Source organism: Notamacropus eugenii, chromosome 2, assembly GCF_028372415.1.
Source record: "Notamacropus eugenii isolate mMacEug1 chromosome 2, mMacEug1.pri_v2, whole genome shotgun sequence".
In the NCBI taxonomy this organism is placed as follows: domain Eukaryota; kingdom Metazoa; phylum Chordata; class Mammalia; order Diprotodontia; family Macropodidae; genus Notamacropus; species Notamacropus eugenii.
The window spans coordinates 342,248,499-342,268,555 of NC_092873.1; the positions used below are offsets into that span (position 1 = coordinate 342,248,499).

Below are 20,057 nucleotides of genomic sequence, written 5' to 3' on the forward strand. Positions count from 1 at the left end.
TGGAAACCTAAAATGTGAGATGGAAGGAATCTTAGCAATCTATAGTAACCTAATTTTATTTTTTCAGCTAATGCATTTAATGCTTTCTAAAGAACTGAATGTGATTGCATGTTTAGAATCATAGCTGTAGCAATCTCAGTTATAATCAATTTTTAATAGTGAATTTTTAATTTTTTAATTTTTTAGTAAACTTAATAAGCAACAAATGCAAACATTTCAATATACAGTAAGATTATATAAGAAACTGAAATTCTGTTCATACAAATTGGTTTTTTAAATGTGGGTTTTAATTTAATTAAAAAATAAAAAATTTGGATTTTAAAAAAGATATATTTATATATGTATATATATATATACACATACACACATGTTTAATAAGGTAGTACCACAATTTGTGTCCCATTGTGTACTTATTTTTGCTTTCTACTCTGCATTTAAAAAATGTTTTATTCATGCTTCTTTTTTTTTGGTATCTGTCACTTTCCAAAATCTCATGCTTCTGCCACTGGCAGTAAAAGCTCCTTCTTGTAATCTGTCAGAATAGTGAAGCAAAACAAATGTATATTTATGAACCAATTCTCAAGATGCTTAAGATTAAAGAAAAATGTGATAGGTTGGCCCCAGGAATTTATAGAAGCAATGGAGCAGCTGTAAATTAAATTAAACATTTATGGTCAATGATTCCTTCTGAACAGAATTGTTTAAATAAAGATCAAAATGTTGAAGATGATTACGAAACAGCAGCCTCCACAAGAGACTTTTGACAGGTCTTTATAGGCCATGCTGCTCATGCTACTTAAGGGATGGGACATGAAGGAAGAGGTTCAGTGGAAGGCTTTAAACACCTAAATATTTCATTTGTTCCCTGTGAGGCTCAGGGGAATAGTGAAGCAAGTCTTAGGTTTTCTCCATACACCTCATCATTATCCTTCAAGCTTGCAAAATGTCAGGGATTTTTTTGCCCTGTGCAAACCTCTCCCTTTTGCAGAGGAGTGAACTCCACCTTAGGAGGGGCCAGTTCCTCATTCAAGGTCACACATCTACTTAGTAGAAGAAGTGGGATCAGAGCTTATTCAGTTGTTTTAGGCGTGTCCGACTCTTTGTGACCCTATTTGGGGTTTTCTTGGCAAAAATGCCATTTCCTTCTCCACCTCATTTTACAGGTGGGGAAACTGAGGCAAACAGGGTTAAGTCACTTGCCCAGGGTCACACAGCCATCAAATGTCTGAGGCTGATCTGAATTTAGGTGTTCTGACTCCAAGGCCTGTGCTCTATGCACTGTGCCATCTAGTGGCTCAGATCAAAACTCGGGTATTCTGATTTCAGTCCTCTACACCTTTTAATTACAATTCAGCTATGCACACGTTTTTTAGATGCCTACACCTGCATGGTACTACGTTAGGCTTTGTAAACCTAAGTATACCACAATAAAGGAGAATTGTAGTTAAAGGAAATAAATAACCCTTATGTCATTTGTTTGGAAAGCTTGTTATATACTTTAATATGTAAAACCAAAACACTTGTGCCTTGAGCAGTGGTAGTTCCTAAATTCAGTTTCAGGAACTTGGAGCAACTGGAAGTACTTTAGTCTTCCTCTTAGACAAGAAGTGTTTGTCTCCAAATAACTTGAGCCTCTTAGAGTGAAAAGTATTATTCTTGGAAAAGCAGAATATGGTAGTGGAGCTGTGAGCTGATCCAGCCATTCTGGAGAGCAATTTGGAACTATGTCCAAAGGGCTACAAAAATGTCCATTCTTTTTGACCCAGCAATATTGCTTCTGGGAGATCATAGAAATGGGAAAGGGCCCCACATGTTCAAAAATATTTATAGCAGCTCTCTTTGTGGTGGCCCAAAACTGGAAATCAAGGGGATGCCCATCAATTGGGAAATGGCTGAACAAGTATATGGTATATGAATGCAATGGAATATTATTGTACTATAAGAAAAGATGAACAGGAAGACTTCAGAGAGGCCTGGAAAGACTTATATGAACTGTTGCTGAATGAAGTGAGCAGAACCAGGAGAACTTTGTATATAGCAACAACCACAGTGTGTGAGGAATTTTTTTGGTAGACTTAGCACTTCATTGCAATGCAAGGACTTAAATTTCCAATGGACTCTTGAGGCAAAACGCCTTCCACATCCAGAGAAAGAACTATGGAATTGGACTGCAGAATGAAGCAGACCATTTTCTTTTGTATTATGTTCTGTTTTGTTTTATGGTTTTTCCCATTCATTTTAATTCTTCTGTGCAACATATATTTAATAGTAATATATGTGTAGAACCTATATAAGATTGTATGCCATCTCAGGGAAGGAGTGGAAGGGGAGAGAGGGGAAAAAAATCTAAGATATATGGAAGTGATTGTAGAACACTCAAAACAAAATAATTCAATTTGAAAAAAAAAAACAAAAAAGAAAGAGTTTTGGACTCAGGGTCTGAAGGCCTGAGGTCAGGTTTCATTTGTTTCTAGCTTTGTGATCATAGGTAAGTCACTTCAGTTCTCTGAGACTGTGTCCCCATATGACAAATAGGGATAATAATATACTGCCTATAGCTCAAGGTTGTTGTAAGGTTGCTGTGAGAGTGCTTTATAAACTGACAGGTATTAATATGAGTGATTATGATTATTGTCTACCCCCACTTCTTATCCCCAAACCTAAAAGAAAACACATCCAGTATATAGTGAAACACCAGGGATCAAAGATCAAATGTAAACCTGACAGCCCAGGTTCCAAAGCACACATGGAAAAGCACATTGATAAGATCAAACGTTAGACAGATTTGGGGAGGAGTGAGTCCTGGAATTCCTCCTACCAGACAAACAACAGAATGAGGTCTGTGGTGAGTACCTAAGAAATAAGTCATTTATATACTGACCTCAGAGTCATATGACTGACCACTGACCACTGTCACATCCTCTCTGTCCCAGTTACGCAGATCTGAGTGAATTATAAGAAGTTGAGGAAGCTCCCTCCATGTTAAGGGCATTCAGGATGGTCATTGGGATACCTCCCTCAGGGGGCCTGAAATGGGAGAGGAGAGATGCAGGAAGTAAATAGCATGAGGAGGGTGGGGAGTGGGGATGAGCTCATGCCCCCAAGTCCTCCAGTTACCCTTTTGATTCCAAAATACATGCCCCTTTCCCCTTTGCCTTATCCTGCCTACAGATGTTTAATTTGAGGATAAAAGATCTATAGGTTATTTCAGCATCCTTTATGTCATTGGTTCTCTCTCCTTCCCAGCTCCTGCCCAATGGCAAAAACTAGGAATAAAATGTAAGGGGGATGGGCTGTTGCCACAATGTGTGTGGCATTGTGTGGTGTTGGCATCTGCCCTCTGAAACCATTTGCACTGCTGTTTATATCTTTCAGATAAGGTTTCCATGGTAAAGGCTCGTGTGCTGACTTGTGTGGAGGGGATAAACCTGCCTTTGTTAGAACAAGCCATCCAGAATCAGAGGAAGTATCACCAGGAGAGGGAACATCGGCAAGAGGAGGGCAGTCCAGAACGTGGGCAGGAGAGCAAGGACAACTCCCAGTCCTGATTTGCACCCAGACCTTGACAGATTTGTTGGTCTTTGCCTGGAGCAAAGGCGTTAGTCTGACCCATGTCCCTTACTATGCTAGAGGGAATGGTGTGCCAAGATGAATCCCCATATTGTAATACTGGAAGGAATCCCCAGAGAAGGTAGTAATGTCCTACAGGCAGGCAGATATAAGCCCACCCCAGAGTTCTGGGTGGGCTGTATAAGGCACTCCAACATTCATCTGTTTCTGTCCATCGTAGCCCATATGCTAGTGTGAAAACAGAGCTCTAAGGGACCAAATACCTCTTTCCCCAAAGGGCCCATTTATTTTACCGGACACATTTTTGGGGAGATGGTGATGAAGGTTAATGGAAGAAATATTTTCTGTTTTCTAGAGGGCTGGGCATGCATTCATATGAGGTGGTTTTTGTGTGACCTATGGACCAATCCTCCTCACCCCCATCCCATGTGGACCAGGTCGCGTCCTTGGGGGCAAAGTTTCTTTCTTTGGTTATCACCTCCACCCTCAGAGATTTATTCCAGGGAAATCTCTTAAATAAAGCTTAGGTATAGCTTTTCTTTTTAACAGTAATTAATTTATTCTGAACTTAGCTGACACCAAATACAGTGAGCATTTCCATACACAAAGCACAGCAGAAGAAAGGACTACACGTGTGGTCCAGGGGTACCTGTCAGATGTAAGACAACCTTTATTTGACATGAAAAGACATGAGACTCAAGGGACTGAGGAACCCATGGACAAATAAAGAAACCTAAGAGCCTGGGCCAGGGTGAGTCTACCAGGTTATCAGCCGCGATGGGGTGACCAGGACGGCCTTGGGGAGGCCCCTCCAGCCCTCCAGCTACAGAAGCCATGTTGTGGGCCTCAGCCTTCTCTGTGGAGCGTTCTCTGAGGAAACCCCCTGGGGGAGCCCCAAACACCAGAATGTTACATTTGGAGATGAACTGCTTACGAGATGACCCCCAAGGCTGGGGACTCTGACTTGGGCTCTTGGGGTTGGGGTCGGTAGGGGAGGACTGCCCCCCCCCCCCCCCACCGCTATGGCCTGGAAGTCCAGGACAAAGGGCCTGGCCCTTCACGCCTCCCCAGGGCTGTGTGGGAACCTGCCGCAGAAGGAGGAAGGGCTGGGTCCTGGAGTGCTTGGTGACCTTCCTGTGGGGGAGGGGGGAGAGGGACAGGGACCCCCAGGGCCCCTGTGCAGGGAGGGGGGCCCTTGGAAGGCCCCAGGCCCGGGGCAGGGCCTGAAGCAGGGCCTTCAGGGAAGGCAGGCACTAGGCCCGAAAGCCTGCTGGCACCAAGGCTGCCTCCGAGGCTCCTGGGGCTGTCCTTTGACCTCTGACCTCCAGGCTGTTCCCAGGGTGCCCCTGAGGGAGCCTGAGCTGGAGTGGGGGAGGTGGGAGGGAGCAGAGAGGACACAGGAGGGACAGGAGGTTTGGTCCTCCCTGCTCCCCGTAGTGGGCAGCAGCGGGCAGGCCGGGGTGGGGGGCTTGGCTTCAGGCTTGGGGAGCCTCCTAGTGCCCTGGAGGACCTGTCCCCAGGCCCCGGAGCTCACAGGCCCCAAGGGTGGAAGAGAGCCTGAGGGTGGGGCAGGGGGGGATGAGCCCCATGCCAGGGCACTGCCAGGAGGGGGCAGCGGGGATGGAGGGGCAGGTCACCCAGGGGTCTGGTGGTGGTGCCAGGGGGGCCAGGCATGCTCAGGGCAGGCCCTCTGACCCCCAGGCAGGCAGCGCCAGCATGGACGTGTTCCAGAAGGTGGAGAAGATCGGGGAGGGCACCTACGGGGTGGTGTACAAGGCGAGGAACAGACAGACCGGCCAGCTCGTGGCCCTGAAGAAGATTCGCCTGGACTCGTGAGTGCCCGGGCAGGGGCCACCTTCCCCCGGGCGCCCGCCGTGGCCTTCTCCCACCTTCCCAGCCGCAGGGCTCACATTCAGTTCCTAACCTCTGTCCTCCCCCACCTTTCTGCCCCTCTCCTTGTACCCAGGTGTGTGTGGGGGGGATTCCAAGCTTGAGACACCTGCTTCAGACAGAGAGGGTTGTTCTCGTACCCACAGAGTCAGGGGTGAGGGTGTGGGCAGGGGGACATCTCAGGAGGAGGACGATTGGGCAAGGCCCTCAAGCTAGATGCTGCGTCCTTAGATCGTGCCTCCTGCCTCCAGTCTCATCCCCCGCAACCCATCCCTTACTGCAGGGAGACGGAGGGTGTCCCAAGCACTGCCATTCGGGAGATCTCCCTTCTCAAAGAACTTAAGCACCCCAATATCGTCAGGTAAGTTAGAGGGGAGAGGCCCAAGAGAATGAGGGGCCCTCCCCACCCTACCTCCCCCTGACTGGGAATGCTCCTAGTTTTTTGTGACTAGAATCTTCTCATCAGGCTACTGGATGTGGTGCACAGTGAGAAAAAACTGTACCTGGTGTTTGAGTTCCTCAGCCAGGACCTGAAGAAATATATGGACTCAGCTGCAGCCACAGAACTTCCCCTGCATCTGGTCAAGGTACCATGAAATAAGAGAGGGTGGGGATGATGGTGCCTCCTACCTACCCAGACCCAGTTATACTCCCACTAAGCCTCTGCCCTTCTGTTCTAGAGCTACCTCTTCCAGCTGCTCCAAGGAGTAAATTTCTGCCACTCCCATCGGGTCATCCACCGTGATCTAAAGCCCCAGAACCTTCTCATCAATGAATTAGGTGCCATCAAGCTGGCTGATTTTGGGCTGGCCCGAGCCTTTGGTGTGCCCCTGCGTACCTACACCCATGAGGTACTATTGGGTTAGGGACCAGAGCTTTACTTGTATGTGGGCTGGACTACCACTCAACCACCAGGGTGGCCCAGAGTGGCACTGGCTTCTGCCCCTACAGGTGGTAACCCTCTGGTATCGCGCCCCTGAAATTCTCCTGGGCTGCAAGTTCTACTCAACAGCTGTGGATGTCTGGAGCATTGGTTGCATCTTTGCAGAGATGGTAAAGGGAGACAAAGGAGGGTGTCCTGCTGAATTTAGGCTCAGTCTTCTGGGTGGTGTAGGAGTCGGGCTAGCTGGAGGGCTGAGCAAACTATAACCGTACCTCACAGCTATAGAAACCCTGGAAACAGGTTAGCTCAAAACGTTCTACTTTTGACCTTCTTCACCAAGCCCTAAAAGTTTACTCTGTGTTGGATTCTGTTTAGAGGGAGATAGGGAAAGGGGAGATTAAGAAAAAGGAATTAGGTGCTGGGGGTAACAAGGAGTTCTCTCCCTTTAGGTGACACGCAGGGCCCTATTTCCTGGTGATTCTGAAATTGACCAGCTGTTTCGAATTTTTCGGACCCTTGGCACACCCAGTGAAGCCATGTGGCCAGGGGTCACCCAGCTGCCAGATTATAAGGGCAGTTTCCCCAAGTGGACCAAGAAGTCAATAGAGGAGATTGTGCCTAGTCTTGACCCAGAGGGCAAAGACCTGCTCATGGTAGGTGAATGGAAGATGGAAAAGAGGGTATCCGACTCCAGCTGTTGGTCCAGAGTCTGGTCCAGTTAGGGTGAGGAGCTATGCCTGCTTTGGCAGGAGTCAATCCAATCAGCCAAACCCATCTGTTTTTTGTTTCCTGCATTTATCTTGCTCTTCTCTGCCTCATTAGTTAGAACCACTCCCTCCACCACAACATAGCTAACATTTGAATGGCACTTCAAAGTTTGCCAAGGACTTTACATTTGATACTCACAACAATCCTGTAAAGGAGGAGGTGCTATTGTTATCCCCATTTTACAGATGAGGACCGACCCTCAGAGCAGTTACATGATTTACCTAAAGTCACACAGCTAGTAAGTATATGAGTCAAAATTTGAACCCCAGATTTCTTGGCAACAAATCCTCTATGCTGGAGTGCCTCTGTATTTGGCCTATCTTCCCTGCTCCCATCCTCACATTTAAAACCGTTCATAACACCCCTTTTCTAGAAAGACTTTCCTATTTAGCAACAATGAACTCTTATCCTTTCATCTGGAGCACATATATCCTTGAGTTACACTATTGTCAATCTGCATGATTGCCAAATCAATTTGCACATGGATCAGATATAATACTGTATGAAAAGTGCTTTGTACATCTTAAAAATGCTGTATAAAGGTCAGCTCTAATCACACTGATACATGCAGTTTTTATCTCCCCAACTCAACAATCAGTAACTCCTTTGGGGCAGAGATCACATTTCCTTCTTCTGTATAAAAATGAGTAATAGTTCACATTTATACAGAATTTTAAGGTTTGCAAAGCACTTAACATATATGTATAAACTTTTCATTTCACCTTCACAGTGGTGAATGTGGTGCTGTCCAAGAGCACTAGATTTATAGACTGGATGTGGATTTGAATACCAACTCTGGCACTTATTACCTGTTTGACCCTTGGGCAAATAGCTTAACTTCTCTGGATCTCAGTTGTTGTTCAGTCCTTCAGTTGTGTCCAACTATTCATGACCCTGCTTTTGCTTATTTGTTTGTTTGTTTTGGCAAAGATGGGAGTGGTTTGCCATTTTCTTCTCTAGTGGATTAAGGCAGACTGAGGTTGAATGACTTGCCCAGGGTCACTCAGCTAGTGAATGTCTGAGGTTGGATTTGAACTCAGGTCTTCCTGACTCCAGGTCCAGTGCTCTGTCCACTGAGCCATGTAGCTGCCTCTATCTCAGTCATCTGCAAAATGGGGATAATAATAGCACCTATCTCACAGACATAAAGTTGAAACGAACCTTAGAAATCTTCTAGTTCAGCCCTCTTAAATTTATTTATGATGAAAAAATTGAATGATTTAACCACTCAGCCTCAGTTTCCTCATCTGTGAAACAAGAATACTGATAGTACTTACCTAATGAATTTTTTTAATAATGTGTGTAAAGTACTTGGCAAACTTTAAAATGATATATATTTAATAAATATTATTGTGGTTTCTAAGGCCCATGCTAGCTGCCCAAAAGCCCCATAGAAATTAGCCTGAGGGGAGCACTTTCTATACTAGTCAGGAAAGACTCCAGGGAAACTGAGGCAGAAAACTGCAAGGGGTTGACTGGACCTGGTGTGAGTCACAAGAGCCACCCTCAGGGCCCTGCCTTCCTTTGTAGGCTTTCATACTCCACAAGTTCACCATCAAGTTTCCCGAGACACTGACTTTTTTATAAAGAAGAGCCTGTCTGTACTTGAGCTATTGGGGGGAGCAGGAGAGGTCAGTTGACTTACCCACAGTTGTTGGGAGAAGTCTCTCTAACAGGTTCCAACACTTTATATTCCCTAATTAGGTCCCATCTCACATCTTCCTAGCAGGTTAATTTCTGCCTGACCTCCTCACACAGCTTCCCTCCAGAATAAATCCTGAGGTTAGTTGGAATGGCCTTCTACAACTCCTCTGGACCTAGACCTGTGCTCTTCTGGCTTTGTGCCCTCTTCGTCCTAATCCTCATCATCCTCACCAGTCCAGGGTGATTGGGGAAGGAGGCAGAAAGCAGTTTAAACCCCATTAACATGCTTCTCTCTTTCCTTTACAGCAGCTGCTGCAGTATGACCCAAACAGGCGCATCTCAGCCAAGGCAGCTCTGACACATCACTATTTCTCCACCTGCAAGTCATGTTCAGCCCCACACCAGTGCGTGCTGGAGCATTTCTGCCGGTGAAGGGGATGGGCATCCGGCTTCTACCCTCTTCCCCTTCCTTCTCAGGCCTCATACCCAAAGTCCCTTCCATAGTTAGAGCTCTAGCCCACTTTCCCTAATGTTGGGGAGGCATTATAGGTGGGGTGGCCTTTGTGTTTAGGTTCAGCTATGGCCTGGGGACCATGAGGGGCTGGGTTTGGACCAGTCTTTCTGCCAGGTTAGCGAGAGTTCCAATGTTCTTTGTTGGGTTTGTCAGTATGAATTCAGAATGGAGGGCACAGCTGCCTAATGAGGGAGAGAGAGAGGTGAGGCAGCAGCTCCCTTGTACCTAGGAACACTGGCGGGGGGTGCTCAGAGAAAGAGGGCCAATTTTTTTTTATCCACTTTGCTCTGCTCCTTAGCAATTGATCTTTTGACATCACTGACCCACCCCAAACTTTACTTATGGTCAAGAATTCCAAGATAGAAGGGACTCTGCTCCTGTACCCCAATCCAGCCCCCCTGCTGTTCTTTTGGGGTTTAAACTGTTTAGGAAAGAGTTTAATTCCATTTAGAAGAGTTAGAGGAGAGGGGAATTTTTCCATACACGGTCAGTGACAGATATGTGAATTGAGTGTGTTTTTAAGCGGTTAACTGTTTACTTATGATGTAATTGCATTTATTTGGTCTTGGATTTAAGAATAAGAAATAAAAATGGCATTTCTGAGCTTTGTGACATCAGTCTCTTCAGTGAAAAGGGATCACAGGGAAGGGAAAAGTTAGCATGACTCACCTGAGGGCTGAAGGTAGTCCCTAGGCCCAAGGTTCTTAACTTGAGATCCGTGAACTTTTTAAAAAATATATTTTGATGGCCGTTTCAATGTAATTTGTTTTCTTTATAATTCTAAGCATTTCATTTTATGTACTGAAAAATGTTTTTCAAGAAGGGGGCACAAAAATGATTAAGAACCTATACCCTAGGCAAAAAGAGATTGAGATATACAGAGCATAGACAGCAAATAAAATGGGGAGGAGATATTCAGGGGAGGCAGGGGGTCACTGTTCTTTCCATGAGGAAGAGTTTGTATTCCCCTTTCTAGATTTCATCCCTGACAACTTCTCCTAGACTCCGAATCAGAGGCAGCAGAGCCTGCCCCTTCCACTGAGCTGGGAGAAGTTTTCTGGGTTCTCAGCAGGTATTCCCACCCTCTCTGCCCCAACCAGACATATCTATCCCATGTTTCAATTAATGACAGCCCAGCCACTGAGACAATGGGGGAGTTTATTGCATGCATTAGGTTGGACAGTGCAGACAAAGTCACACCAACCTCTGGAGATAAGGAGATGTGGTTAATCACCCAAGGTAGGGAAACTCAGATACAGAGACCACTCTTCATGAGAAAGCATTTGAACATAGAGAGATCAGGGATCTGGCTGCCTTTGGAGGGTAAAGGGAACTTTATTTAGCTAAAAAAAGATATATGACCTTTAACACATGCCTTCCTGCCTACTTGGCATGTATGAGGAGTGCTTCCATTAGTACAGAGAACGTGGCCGAGAAGGGGAGGCTGTGCGGTAAGAACAGTAGTTCTCTTGGGTTGCGGGGAGGAGCAGCAGGCCGGTCATTGGGTCTTTCCGGCAACGGGCCATGGCTTCCTTATAACTTAGCCGCTCTTTGGAGATGGGATCAATCAATTCCTTTTCATAGCTGGATTCATCCTGGAGGAGCTGAGCTAGCTCTTCATTGATCATGCCAGCCAGCAAGGCTTGGGGAATAGGGATACGGCCTGTCCTCTTGGGGTCAATGAGTCCTCCGGTGAGGTATTGAACCTGCAAGTGAGTCAGGGCACTCTCTTGGGGCATCCAGCCCTTCTGAATAGCCTCACCCACTGACAGCCTCTTCCTTGTGACAGGGTCTTCAATACCAGTGAAGGCCTTCTGGGCATTGAGCAGCCTCTGGGTGGAAGTGTTCTCGATCAGCCCCCGGTCAATGGCCTTGTGGACAGAGTAACGTTCCCGAGTCAGGAGGTCCACGATGCCTCCCGTGGCTGCTTGGGCCTCAAGCAGCTTCTGCCCAGTGATGGGGTCCAGCATCTTCTTGCTCACAGCATTCTTGATGTTGCACTTGTTATCGGTAGCTGTGTCATAGATACCTGCGATGGGAAAGGTGTCATCGCTGAGGCCAAGTGAGGAACCAGGGGAGAAAATGCTGGTATTTTGGGAGGCCAATGATGGTGAGGAGAGGGGTGATTTGGAGATGATAGAACCAATGGAAAGTGGGGAAATCTTGGTCTCTCCAGCCACCAGGAGAGCAAACTCAGAAATAGGAAGGTGGCCATCCTTATAAAGATGGTACTCCTCTTTGGTGATCCTTCTGCAGCGGAGGGCATCTTCAATGGAGTATCGCTTGCCACTCTTCTTATCAAGGAGAACAGAATCCTCTCCACACGGGGTCATGGTGGTGATCTCTTCCCAATCACATTCCAGTTCCTGTAGCTGGATATACTGCCCCCGATCGATGATGCCTCTCTTATAGGCTTCATATGGTGACATGTCTTTCCCTGTCTCTGGGTCTAAGATGGAGATCTTAGTGGAAAGGTTGGTCTCTCTCATCTGGGTGTCTTGATTCATCTCTTCTTGTTTCATTTTTAGCTGGAGGTCCCTTAAAGTCTTCTCCTTCTCATGGATCTGATCCTTCTCTCGTAGAATAGCCTCCTCCAGATGAGAGAGCTCCTGGCCCCGTTGGGCCCTCTTCTGCCGGTCACTTTCTGTCTTCTGGCTGAGTAACTTGGACTCCTCGTGTAAGCACAGCACCCTCTCCTGCTTCTGCCTCTCCAGCTCCCTCATTTCCTTCTCTAGCTTTGCTCGCTCCTGGCTGGTCTGGCTCCGGGTTTTCTGAAGGTCGGCCTCTTCCCGGGACCAGGTCCTCTTCAGTGCCTCGGCCCTCTCGATCCTCTCCTTGAGCCTCCTCACATCCTCCTCCCTGTTCTGTCTGGCGGTACGTTCCTTACTGAGCAGCTCCCATATGTGGGACCTCTCATTTTCTAAGACTCGGTCCTTTTCCACCCGGATGACTTCCTTGTAGATGGTCTTTTCCTGAGATTTGGTCTTCTGAAGCACATCAATTTTAACCTGCAGGTTTTTGCACTCACGGTGTAAGTCCATCACCTGGTTTTTCTCACGGTCCAGCTCCCTCCGCAGAGCCTCTGTGGACTTCTCCAGATCAGGGTCCTTCTCCAGCTTGACCACTTCCTCCATGATGATTTTCTCTTGCACTGCCACTGGCCGCTGCTCCATCTCCTGGATCCTGAGGCTCAGTTGCCGTAGCTCTTTCTCAATTGCTAGCTTTTTGTCACGGTCCTCTTGGAAGCTGAGGAGGTTCTCCTTCTCTTCCACCACAGCCTGGAGCTGCTGCACCTCCCGCTCCAGCTTGCGCCTGTTGGCCACTTCCTCATCCAGGCTATGGCTGAGGCGACTGTGATCCTCATGGAGCTTCGGGTCCATCTGTGTAACCACCACTTCCTTGACCACCACCTTCTCCTCAGGTCTCCTCCTCTCCAACAGCAGGTACTTGTTCTGAAGCTCATAGACCACACCTTCTGTTGCTCTCCTCTTCTGGACCGCATCTCTCACCTCCCGCCGGAGACGTTCTGCCTCTTTCTCCAGCACTGGATCACTCTCATAGCGTATCACTTCTTTGGTCACCATCTTAGTCTCCACCTTAGATCTCTCTCTCTTCCACTCGTCCCGCTCCCCCTTCAGTCGGATGAGCTGCTCCTGGGACCGGCCATTGTTGTTGACCAGATCATTGAGCTGGGCCTTCAGCTGATCAATTTCCCTGAGGATCTCTGGGCTCTTTTCATGTTTCACCACCTCTTGGATCACTTCCTTGTACTCAACAGTTGGCTTCTGGGCCCGGAGGGTGGTCAGCTCAGGTAGGGTCAGCTCTACCTCCTTCTCAACGGCACTTCTCTTGTTTGTGGTGTCCTGCAGCTCAGCTCTAAGCCGAGCAATCTCTTTCTCTGTCTCTGGATCCACCTGGAAAATCTCATTGACTCTCTCCTTAAATTCTACTTTGGGCTTCTGCTTTTCTACTATACTGTACTTGCTATGCAGGTCCTTTAGCTCCCTGGTCAGCGTCATGTTCTTCTTCTTCTCCTCTTCAATGAGGTTCTTTAGTTTGACAGACTCTTTAAGGAGTCCAGGGTCTTGTTCCACTTTCTTCACCTCTTTCACAATGACCTTGGGCTCCAAAGAACTGATGTGCTGCTCCAACTCCTGGACACGAGCCCGCAACTTGACCACTGCCTCCTCTGCCACCTTCCTGCAGCTAGCATCCTCCTCGATCTGCCTCTTCAGAGCCCAGGATGCCTTGACCATTTCAGGGTCTTTCTCCAACTTGACGACCTCCTTCACAATGACCTTCTCCTTCACGTTTGCCTCCTTCTGTTCCAGAGTCACTAGTTCTCTCTTTAACTGTTCTAGCCGGGCAGAGATGGTAGCATTGTCTCCCCGAAGTTGTTCGATCTCAGCATTGATCTGGGCTGCCTGGCTTTCCAGGGTGGGGTCCCTCTTGATTTGGGTGACTTCCTTGGTCAGCAGATGGGGCTGAATGTTCTTCTTCTCCTTTTCCAACTGGGTTATCTGCCGGTTCACCACCTCCAGGTCTGCCTTCATGCCGGCCCACTTCTTGCCCTCCTCCTCCACCTGGTACTTCATTTTGGATAGGCTACTCTCAAGCTTGGGGTCCCGGTAGAACTCTACCATTTCCTTTTCCTCCAACCTCTCCACAGGCTTCTGGGTCTTCAGCAGCAGCAACTGCTGCCTCTGTTCCTGGAGTTCCTGCTGTACTTGGGCTACACGCTTCCGCTCCTCCTCCAGCTGGGACTTCAGTGCCTGTGTCTCTGACTCTCTGCTCCCCTGGCTCTGGTTCTCAGACCACTGCTTGGGGTATCGAGCTGGCTGGATAACCTCATTGATTTCCTTCTGCGGAGCAAGAGGAGAAAGACTGTATGTGGCATGAGGGATCAGAAAGAGGAAACTTCCCTTCCTCACCCCATCAGGTCAGTGACTCCTCCCCTTGGTGTGTCAGGGGAAGGCGTGGCTGAAGCCCTAAACCACTCAGAAATCAGCACATTAGAGGGGATTGTGACCGGGTGGAATACCCTCCAAACAGGCTGGGCAAATGCCCATGATGCCAGCTAGGCAGAGCACTCCTGTCTGGCTACCTGTCCAAACTTCCAAAAAGTATAAAATCTAACTTATTCCCCATATTATTTATTCTTAATGTGCCCTGTAGAGAAGTCTAAGCTGATTGATCATAATAGGAAAAAAGTTCTATGTTGTACTTTCAAATGACAAGGATCCTTGGGAAGAAGCATTTCATGACCTCTTATGATTTTTCTCCTTTCCTTCTGCTCCTCCACTTTGGGCAGTGTGTATCTTTTCTGGGATAGGTTGGGCTTTCTGGGGGTAAAGAGACCTGGTCCCCATAGGAAGGGAATCCAGTGCCTAAGGAGTGACACTTTCAAGATCTATTTCCTGCAGGAGCTGCAGGCCAAGAGCGGGGATGTCCTCTGTGGAGAGACACAGGCAGGGAGTTCCACCTCTTTTCTCAGCATGCCTGTATTCCACATGTAGGGATAGGGTGATGGGACCATGGAATGGTCAGGAAACACCCTGAATTGATAGGGGAGGCTCCCAGATGCTATCATAAGAAGCGGTGCATTATTTCTGAATGGGGAGCCAGTAAAGGACCCTAGGGGTCACCTTGGTACCTTTTCCACCACTTTCTTGGCAAACTCCAGCTGACTCAGCTGCTGTTGTTTGTTGGCAGCAACCTCAGTGAAGTGCTTGGTTATATCCTTCTCCTGGAGTTGGGGAGGGAGGAAATCAGAGGTTGAAGTCAATTCTTTGAATGACCTACAAATCTCAAGAGAGAAGCAAAACCATGGAGACTTGACCCATCTTTACCTGGGCCTGGATGCTGTCCTGCAAAGGAGTGATCCGAGGTTTCTTGGGGGCAGATGCAGTCAGTGCTGGGTCCAGGGAACTACGGTACTTGTCTGCCTGCAGCTCATAGTCCTGTAGGGGAGAAGAGGAAAGTAAAAACCTGGCAGTCAGAGGGATAAGGAGAGGGGAAGAGAGAAGAGGGGAAGGAAGAACACAGTGGAGGAATTACACTTACTTGGAGAGCAGTTTGCAAGTCTTGGGCTAAGTGGAATATTGTGTTTTTGTCTTTTTCTTTATTCTGAATTTCCTGTACCAGACGCTAGGAAAGAAAGAAGAATATTCAGCAAAAGCGCAGGAGTGGAAGGGAGCTGACTCCAGAGCCAAAGAATCTCACATTGCTTTCCTCCCATCCTTTAGGGACCCTCATGGGGCAACCAGCAAAAGGAACAGGATCCTAATGATGGCAAAGACATTTCATGTCTGGCTATATGGATAATGGCCAGGAATAAACTTCAAATACCCCCTATGGAACTCTATCTAAGACTCACGATCAGAGAATCATAGATTTCATCTATAAAACTGAGGCCCTGAAGTTAAGTGACTTGCCCAAGGTGGTCACAGTTGGTGAGGCAGAGGAAGAATTAGAACCAAGATCTTCTGATTCAGAGTCTAGGGTTCTTTCTAATTCGCTAGTTATAATCTGGCACTGGACTTTTCCCAGACCTTAGACTACATAGGTTCATAGATTTAGAGCTGGAAGAAACTTTAAAGATTATGGAGTCCAACTCCCTCATTTTTCAAAGAGATTTTAGTGATTTGTCCAGGCTCACACAGCTTATAAGTGTTTGATGTGGGATTTGAACTCAGATATTCATGAGTTTAAGCCCAACACTTTATCTGTTGCTCCACCTGGTGTCTCGGACAGGTCTGGAGCCCCTGGAGGGGGAATGGAGCATTTTCTTGGTAGCCTGTGGATTAATCTATACTTCTCAAAGTTGGGGGTGAGGAAGGGAGGGAGTGAAAAAGAGTAGACATGAGTTGTCTTAACCTCTGGAAACTCTGGTATATTCTAGGGATTTGCTCAGCCTGTTGTAGCCTTGGAGGATGGACCAGATCCCTCTCCACCTCCAGCCAGCCAGGGCTGAGCTGGGTCTTGGGAGAGCAGGGAGTACCCTGGAAGAATTTCTAACTGACTTTCTTCATTGACCAGCAGTTTGCAAGAGTTGGACCAGCACACTTCCAGTTATGGCCACCAGGGGGAAGCATGTACACACAAATACACATGTACGGAAACACCTTCATAGGCTCAAAAATTTAGAATGAGAATGAAACTAAACCTTATTTAGTTATCTCCTCCTTTCACCCTCATTTTATAGATGAGGGAACTGAGAACCGGAGGACTTAAGTGATTTGCCCAAGGTCACACAGAGTCAGGATTCGAATCTGGATCATCTGATGTCAAACCCAGGTCCCTTTTCGTTGCTTAATATGTCTCTTGTTGGCTTCACCCAGAGTTTGGTAACATAGAAGAAACTCTGCCTCTGTGCAGGGCTGGCCACTCTCAGAGGTCAAAGGCCAGCTAGCCTGTACTTGGTGCCTTTTTCCTTCTTGCAGAGGGAAAGGAGCTTAGGGTCTGGTAGTGGCTCAAGCCTGTGATGGCCCTGCGCAGTGGCATGGCCACCTCCACATATGTTCACCTTTCATTGGAGAGCATCATACCACCTTGGTCCCCCCTCACCTTCTGAGCTTGCAGCTTATAGTTGATTTGACTGGGTCCATCAGTGGGCCCCAGCTCACTGCAGGGAAGGTGTTCCATCCAGGAGCGAAGGTTCTCACTGTAGTTCTTAAACTGCTGGTAGATGAGGCTGGCATCTTGTACTGCTTTTTCCCTGGGGAATGGGGATGGGGGGATAGACAAGCTCAGCCTGGGCACCCAAGCTGGCCTATAGGGAAGATCCAAAGGCTCAGGTTGCAAAGGAGAGGGGTAAGAACCATGACTGACTCTCTAGGGATAATGAAGCAGGTGGTCTGCTTCTTGCCCCAAGGGATAAGCTAGAATCATTTTTCTGGAGCAGATGTTTTGGGGATCCACTGCCTGCCCATCCCTTTCTGGGGCTGGATTTAGGAGGTACCATGGGGGCTAGGAGCAGCAGAAACTTCCAGTTTAATAGACCAGAAGAGCAAGGCAGAAGGAGAAAGTTCTGACTCAGGAGCATACAAATGGTCTCTTTCTTTCTATGTTCATCAGCCAGCCCCCAATCCTCACCGAAGGTCCAGCTGGTCCGCTACGGCATGGTAGCGGTCTGTGAGCCCCTGCACACGACGTCTCTGTCGGGGCAGGTCTTGGCAGAACTCTTGGAAGTTGTTCTGCAGCGCCCCACAGCCATGCTCTGTGGCCTTCAGCTCCCGGTGCAGGCGCAGCACGCAGGACTGTTGCTCCAACAATTCTCGCCTTTGCCCCTAAAGGAGTAGAAATGGGTTCGGCCCCCACATGCCACCGCACTTCATAGGCAGCCCCTTCCACTGGCCTTCTCTTTTCATACCTTTCTCATCCACTCCCACACAAGCAAGTCCCTGTGGCAGGCAGGCTGCTCTCACGAGTCTCATCTCTAAACATGCTATTGCTTGCCCAGACCCCTTACCTGCAGCTGACTGATTCGTTCTTGCAGTGCTCCAGGGCTGGCAGCGATGGGGGCCTCCTGGACCAGGTTGGACTCGAAGCCCTGAATCACCTTCTCTGATGCCTGGATCTGCTGTTCTAGAGCACGGGCTGCTTTTGCCCTGGGAGAGAAGAGGGAGAGAGGATCGGAGATGCTGATGGCCATGCACCATCCTTCAGCCCCTAACTCCCCAAGCCAGCCCCACTTCTGACCTAGAAGAACACTCACTTTTCCCCATAGAGACTGCAGAGGACTTGCACGTCGTTGCACTTGTTTTTGACGTTGTTTAGAGTCACTGGCAAGTGAAGCACAGTGGGCCCGGTTGGCTTAGAGGACAAGAAAGATTCACATTCCTTCTGGGTGGCCTCTTTTTCGGTTTCCAGGCCCCTTAGCCTCTGGGTGGCATTCTGCAGAGGGAGATGAATGTTTACTGTGGACCCAAGAATTCTTAAATCTTAACCTGCCCATTAAAGGCCCCATTGGCAGAGGGCCTCTCCCTCTCTCCCTCCCTTTACCTGGAACAATCAGATATTTGCCCAGGGAGCTGGTGGAAGGAGGGTAACCTATACCTTTAAGAGAGCTAGGAAAGGAGTTGCAGGTCTGAGAACCAATGAATTCTGTTCAAATTGAGCTTAAGAACAAAACTTGTCAGACCTCATTAGGAGCTCTTGAATGACATTAATAAGCTGAAGAATGTCCAGAGGAGAGCAGCTAGAGTATCAGCCCTGCCCTATCTCCCTCATTCTCAACAAATGACCTCACCTCCTGCTTTAGTGAGAAGATCCAACTTGCCTGTTTGAATCCTTTGAAACCCAACTCAAATACTACATTCTCTGCTCAGACTTCCCTTCTCTAGTTGGAAATGGTTCCATGGATTCCCTTCCCAAATTTGATTGGCATTTCTCCTCTGCACTTAACTCTATATAAATCATTATACTTTAGTGCTGTTTTAAGCTATTGAAACTTTGGGATATCCTTTATAAGTCTAACTCTAATTAACATTTTCCTGGTAGCCTTCAAGTACCATGATGATGATGCACACAACAACTGATTCGGTTGACTACCACCTCCCTTGATTTCCATGACACCATAGTTGGAACTAAGATGGGGTCACTAGGGCTTTGCTCCAGATCCCAATATGGTAGGAGGGGTGGTATACTTCTCTCTATCCATTCCTGAAGCAGCTGTCCAGCCCACAGAGTCCTTAATCACCTCTCCAGATGCCACCCCAGCATCACCGGGGAGAGGGGTCACACCCCTCTTTTGAGATCCACCTTCCCACTGGGGTGGCTCTGGGAACCCATGCTAGGTAGCATACCTGGAATCATCAGGGGACCAGCCATAGAGACTGGAGGCAAAAGAGTTATCTGCCTGGCTGCCAACACCCTCCCTTCCCCTACCAGTACCATCCTCAATGGCTAACCTCCTCTGCCCCACCTCTGTTTCCAATATGCCCGCTGGCATCTTCCTCTGCTGTTAACAAAATCTTCATTTCTTCCTTTTCCATTCCTTCCATCTTTTGTTGCTGCTTGAAACCTAACTTTCTTACAAAGATACCACATTTCTTGGCATGCTCTCCAAGGCTATCTTCTCTTCTCATACCCTGGGAAATAGCAGGATGTAGCAGAAAGAACACTGAGTCTGGAGTTAGCAGACCTGGGTTCAAATCCTGCCTCTGACACTTACTACATATGTGACCATTTGAGCAAGTTACTTAACTTCCCTGGGACTCAGTTTCCTTATCTGTAAAATGAGATTACCTCAAGATGGCCTTTGAAATCTCTTCCAGCCCTAGATCCATGAGGCCCTATGAGCCCAATACATAGTAAGCATTTTTCAGAGTAAGGACTTTTTAATGAGTGTTTCCTTCCTTCCTCCCTCCTTTTCTTCCTTCCTCCCTCCCTTCCTTTCTTCTTTCCTTTCTTCCTTCCTTCCTTCCTTCCTTCCTTCCTTCCTTCCTTCCTTCCTTCCTTCCTTCCTTCCTTCCTTCCTTCCTTCCTTCCCTCCTTCCCTTCCTTCTTCTGACTACTCCCTTGACACCCAGGATCAGGAGACAGACTTGGTCTATACTTTGCTCTCTATCTCCACTTTCAGAACCTCCCTCTGCCACCATCACTCAGTAGGCACATCTCTATTTTACATTCACTCCATTCTGTCCATATGTGTGTGCTGTCTTCTATGGACTCCCATGTCATTCTTCTTCCTCCCCAGAAGGTATCTGATTTGAAGGCCATCTCCAGTTCTCCTGATCTATATCTCACCACTGGACCCACATGGCTCTAGAGGAGAACATGAGGCTG

The 20,057-nt window shown here is 47.8% G+C and overlaps 3 protein-coding genes across 9 annotated transcripts in view; 2 read left to right on the plus strand and 1 right to left on the minus strand.

The window, feature by feature from the left end:
* The window catches only part of TEN1 (TEN1 subunit of CST complex), a 34,911-nt gene extending 30,795 nt beyond the window's left edge, over positions 1 to 4,116 (plus strand). For both annotated transcript variants that reach the window (XM_072645769.1, XM_072645768.1), the window contains one exon: positions 3,376 to 4,116. In XM_072645769.1, coding sequence (XP_072501870.1) covers positions 3,376 to 3,548 — 173 coding nt within the window. In that variant the 3' untranslated portion in view covers positions 3,549 to 4,116. The remainder of the gene's footprint in view (positions 1 to 3,375) is intronic.
* An 85-nt stretch (positions 4,117 to 4,201) lies between these two features.
* CDK3 (cyclin dependent kinase 3) lies at positions 4,202 to 9,872 on the plus strand. 5 transcript variants are annotated; one of them, XM_072645762.1, is made up of 8 exons: positions 4,202 to 4,321; positions 5,272 to 5,402; positions 5,744 to 5,821; positions 5,927 to 6,047; positions 6,141 to 6,311; positions 6,412 to 6,513; positions 6,793 to 6,996; positions 9,062 to 9,872. In XM_072645762.1, exons 2-8 carry the CDS (start codon positions 5,287 to 5,289, stop codon positions 9,185 to 9,187), a joined length of 918 nt encoding a protein of 305 aa, XP_072501863.1. In that variant the 5' UTR covers positions 4,202 to 4,321; positions 5,272 to 5,286; the 3' UTR covers positions 9,188 to 9,872. The 5 variants fall into 5 exon arrangements, with proteins under 5 accessions (XP_072501863.1, XP_072501864.1, XP_072501866.1 ...); XM_072645763.1 differs by having other exon boundaries at positions 4,214 to 4,321; positions 5,276 to 5,402; XM_072645765.1 differs by having other exon boundaries at positions 4,214 to 4,321; positions 5,276 to 5,402; positions 9,065 to 9,872.
* A 538-nt stretch (positions 9,873 to 10,410) lies between these two features.
* The window catches only part of EVPL (envoplakin), a 42,091-nt gene continuing 32,444 nt past the window's right edge, over positions 10,411 to 20,057 (minus strand). Inside the window, exons 15-23 of one of the 2 annotated variants that reach the window (XM_072645741.1) lie at positions 19,181 to 19,360; positions 17,986 to 18,164; positions 17,740 to 17,878; positions 17,364 to 17,557; positions 16,836 to 16,986; positions 15,333 to 15,416; positions 15,119 to 15,229; positions 14,923 to 15,015; positions 10,411 to 14,131 (exon numbers count right to left, since the gene is read on the minus strand). In XM_072645741.1, coding sequence (XP_072501842.1) covers positions 10,682 to 14,131; positions 14,923 to 15,015; positions 15,119 to 15,229; positions 15,333 to 15,416; positions 16,836 to 16,986; positions 17,364 to 17,557; positions 17,740 to 17,878; positions 17,986 to 18,164; positions 19,181 to 19,360 — 4,581 coding nt within the window. In that variant the 3' untranslated portion in view covers positions 10,411 to 10,681. The remainder of the gene's footprint in view (positions 14,132 to 14,922; positions 15,016 to 15,118; positions 15,230 to 15,332; positions 15,417 to 16,835; positions 16,987 to 17,363; positions 17,558 to 17,739; positions 17,879 to 17,985; positions 18,165 to 19,180; positions 19,361 to 20,057) is intronic. The other variant, XM_072645742.1, reaches the window with a different exon arrangement.

What these genes read in the sequence shown, in the direction of transcription:
- CDK3 (XM_072645761.1), top strand. Translation starts at nt 5,191, where the DNA reads ATGGAGGGGCAGGTCACCCAGGGGTCTGGTGGTGGTGCCAGGGGGGCC. An exon ending in AAGAAGATTCGCCTGGACTC is followed by an intron (nt 5,403 to 5,743) that starts GTGAGTGCCCGG and finishes CCCTTACTGCAG; the next exon opens with GGAGACGGAGGGTGTCCCAA. An exon ending in AAGCACCCCAATATCGTCAG is followed by an intron (nt 5,822 to 5,926) that starts GTAAGTTAGAGG and finishes TCTTCTCATCAG; the next exon opens with GCTACTGGATGTGGTGCACA.